The 2,972-nt window shown below is 29.4% G+C and overlaps 1 protein-coding gene across 1 annotated transcript; it reads left to right on the top strand.

Annotated features, from left to right (window-relative positions):
• Positions 1-1,747: 1,747 nt before the first annotated feature.
• Positions 1,748-2,578, top strand: LOC115245627 (general transcription factor II-I repeat domain-containing protein 2-like; the record flags this gene model as incomplete). The annotated part of the gene is made up of 3 exons (XM_029824034.1): positions 1,748-1,819; positions 2,103-2,289; positions 2,393-2,578. Coding segments are annotated over exons 1-3 (445 nt in total), but the record flags the coding sequence as incomplete, so codon positions are not given.
• Between the last annotated feature and the right edge of the window lie 394 nt (positions 2,579-2,972).

Below are 2,972 nucleotides of genomic sequence, written 5' to 3'. Positions count from 1 at the left end.
TTGACTCAAATGTCGCAAACAGATCAATATTATGAACAATTTACTATATATCCAATGTATGAAAAAAGAATAAATGAATCTGCAACTACACTTTATCAAATGATAAAAGTTCAAGATATTCCATTGGATAATCGTAATAAAGATTTGGATATAAAATGTTTTCCTGATTTATATCCATATGGTGCGAATGGACAGCATGAAGATAGTCCGGACCGGATAACTAATTTTGAATATATTAAAATGAGACTTATGTCGCAACACTCACAATTTCGGTTAAATATACAATATCTTTTTATTACATGACATGATAACAATATGCGACAATTAAATAGTGGAATATTTCATAAAATGAATGTTACCAATCCTCGTGAAAGATATACAGCTGCTACTTATTTGGAGCAATTATCTAACCAGCAGCTTGAATCTAAATACAGAACAATATTGGAGAATACCTAGAAGTAATTTGCATTGTATGATATGAAATTATGGACCTGCTACTTGGTTTCTTACCATCAGTCCATGTGAGTGGTTATGGACCGATTTGATAGAATATCTTCGAGAAATAAATGAACCAATTGCCAATCAAAAATCTGCGAACGAACTTATTGCTCTTGATCCTGTATCAACTTCGAGATTCGTGGATAATAAATTTAAAGCTATGCTTGATTTTATTTGTTCACCTGATAATCCAATCGGAGAGGTCACTCATTACTTTTGGCGTCGTGAATATCAAGGTAGAGGTATGCAACATTTTCATTTGTTAATTTGGATAAAAGATGCTCCGATAATTGGTACATCTTCTAATGAAGATATTGCATCTTTTATTTTAAAATATGTCACTTGTAGAATTCCAAATAAACAGTTATCACCTGAATTATATCGACGTGTAAATACACATCAACGACATAAACATAATAATTACTTCTTATAAACATAATAATAACTACTACTAAAAAAACTAAAGTAGGTTTTTCTAAAGTATGCAGGTTTGGCTTTTCACGATCCGTAACAGATACTTTGAAAATTAAAGACGTTGCTGTTTCAATAGCGGATAGAAGAAAATTGAAAACAAAAAGCAGACTCTACGATTTGCCACGATCTAAAGAGGAAGTCAATATTAATGATTATAATCCAGCTATTCTTACTGCTTGGGAAGGAAACATGGATATTCATGGTATTTTTTTTACCTTTGTGAGGTTTTTTTTAGGTTCAATTTTCTCCATTGTTCTTCAGATTATTTTCTGTTATTCATTATTTTTCTTTTATTCATATTTTTGCAATTTTACTATATTGCTATATACTAATTTGCAATAAAATTTGCAAAATATTTTACAATTTTTATTTGATTTTTATTTTCCCGTTTTTTCAAAATGTCGAAAAAACAAAAGATATCTCCATATTTAGTATAGGAAAATAATTATCTTTTTATTAAGGATGATGATTCATTACTGTGCCTTGTGTGTAAAACTAGATTACAAACTTTTAAAAAGTATAATGTACATAGACATTACGCCAAGTTCCATGAATTTGAATTTCAAAAATATGATGCAGAATTTCGTAAAAAAAAAATAAGCGAATTGAAAAATAAAATGAAATCATTCGAGAATTCTCCAAAAAACCAGTTTTTAATATTGAGAAAAAAAACAAATTATGCATGCTTCATACGATGTATCGCTTGAAATTGCCCAGAGCAAAAAAAATTTTTCTGGTGGATTAATGATAAATGATAAAAAAATGCGCAATTAAGATGGCCAAAGCCTTCAAGAAAGATTTATTAGCTGAGAAATTTGAATCTGTTTCCCTTGGCTGTCAAACAATTGTGAGAAGAATTACTGATATTAGTGAGCATTTATGCAATAAGTTAAAAGAAAATGCTGTAATAGAAATTGTAGCTTATTATTCTTTCTGTTTGGACGAAAGTACAGATATATGCAACATCAGTCAACTATGTATTTTTATCAGAACAATACAATAGGATTTTATAATTAATGAGAAAATGCTAGGTTTGGCATAATTGCACAATACGACGAAAAGATTCGATAGTTATGATGCTTTCATTAAAATAGCTAAAGAATTCAACATAGATTTTAATAAATGTTCAGCTATTGTCATCAAATGATGCCCCAGCAATGGTTGGCTTGAAGGAGGGCTTTTGTGGCTTATTAAAAAAGAATGATATCACTTGTTTAACTGTTCACTGTCTGATTCATCAAGAAGCGTTATGTGGAAAAGCCATTAAGATGTCCCTTGCAATGAAATTAGTTACCTCAATTACTAATTTTATTACAGGTGGGCATAAATCGTTGTCGTACAAACAATTTAAAAACTTTTTACAAAAAGTTAATGCAATTTATAAAAATTTGCCCCTTCACTATGAGGTACGATGGCTAAGTGCTGGAAAATGCTTGCAGTACTTCTTTCCTGATAAGAAAAGAAATTCTGCAGTTTTTGCAAGAAGTAGTATCCAGTGATACTGCTCATTTTGAAAAAGCTTTAATGGACAAAGATATGTTGAGTGAATTAGCCTTCTTAACGGATTTCACCGAACATATGAACAATTTGAATTTAAAATTGCAAGGTAGAAATAAATCAATTAGCGATGTTATTCATTTTATAAATGGTTTTCAAATTCAATTGAATATATTTAAAATAGAAATTGAAAACGAAGAATTTCATCACTTCCCTTGCTGTGAAGAAATAAAAAAAACACACCGATGTTGATTTTAGTGGCTTCGGAGATTTAATTAACGAAATTGCAATTGAATTTAATTCTCGATTTAAAGAATTACTTATATTAAAAGACGACGTTTTATTATTTAATAATCCTTTGGCCGTACCAATTGAAAACCAAAATAAAATCGGCACTTCTTATTCTTGTAAAAGTGCTTTTTCTTTAATGAAGCTAATAAAAAACAAAAACAGGTTATTATTTAATAATCCTTTGGCCGTACCAATTGAAAACCAAAATATTT

This window comes from Formica exsecta, unplaced genomic scaffold (assembly GCF_003651465.1).
Source record: "Formica exsecta isolate Colony F162 unplaced genomic scaffold, ASM365146v1 scaffold1224, whole genome shotgun sequence".
In the NCBI taxonomy this organism is placed as follows: domain Eukaryota; kingdom Metazoa; phylum Arthropoda; class Insecta; order Hymenoptera; family Formicidae; genus Formica; species Formica exsecta.
Note: the sequence above shows the minus strand (reverse complement) of the source record. Positions and strands in the feature narration are given on the sequence as shown.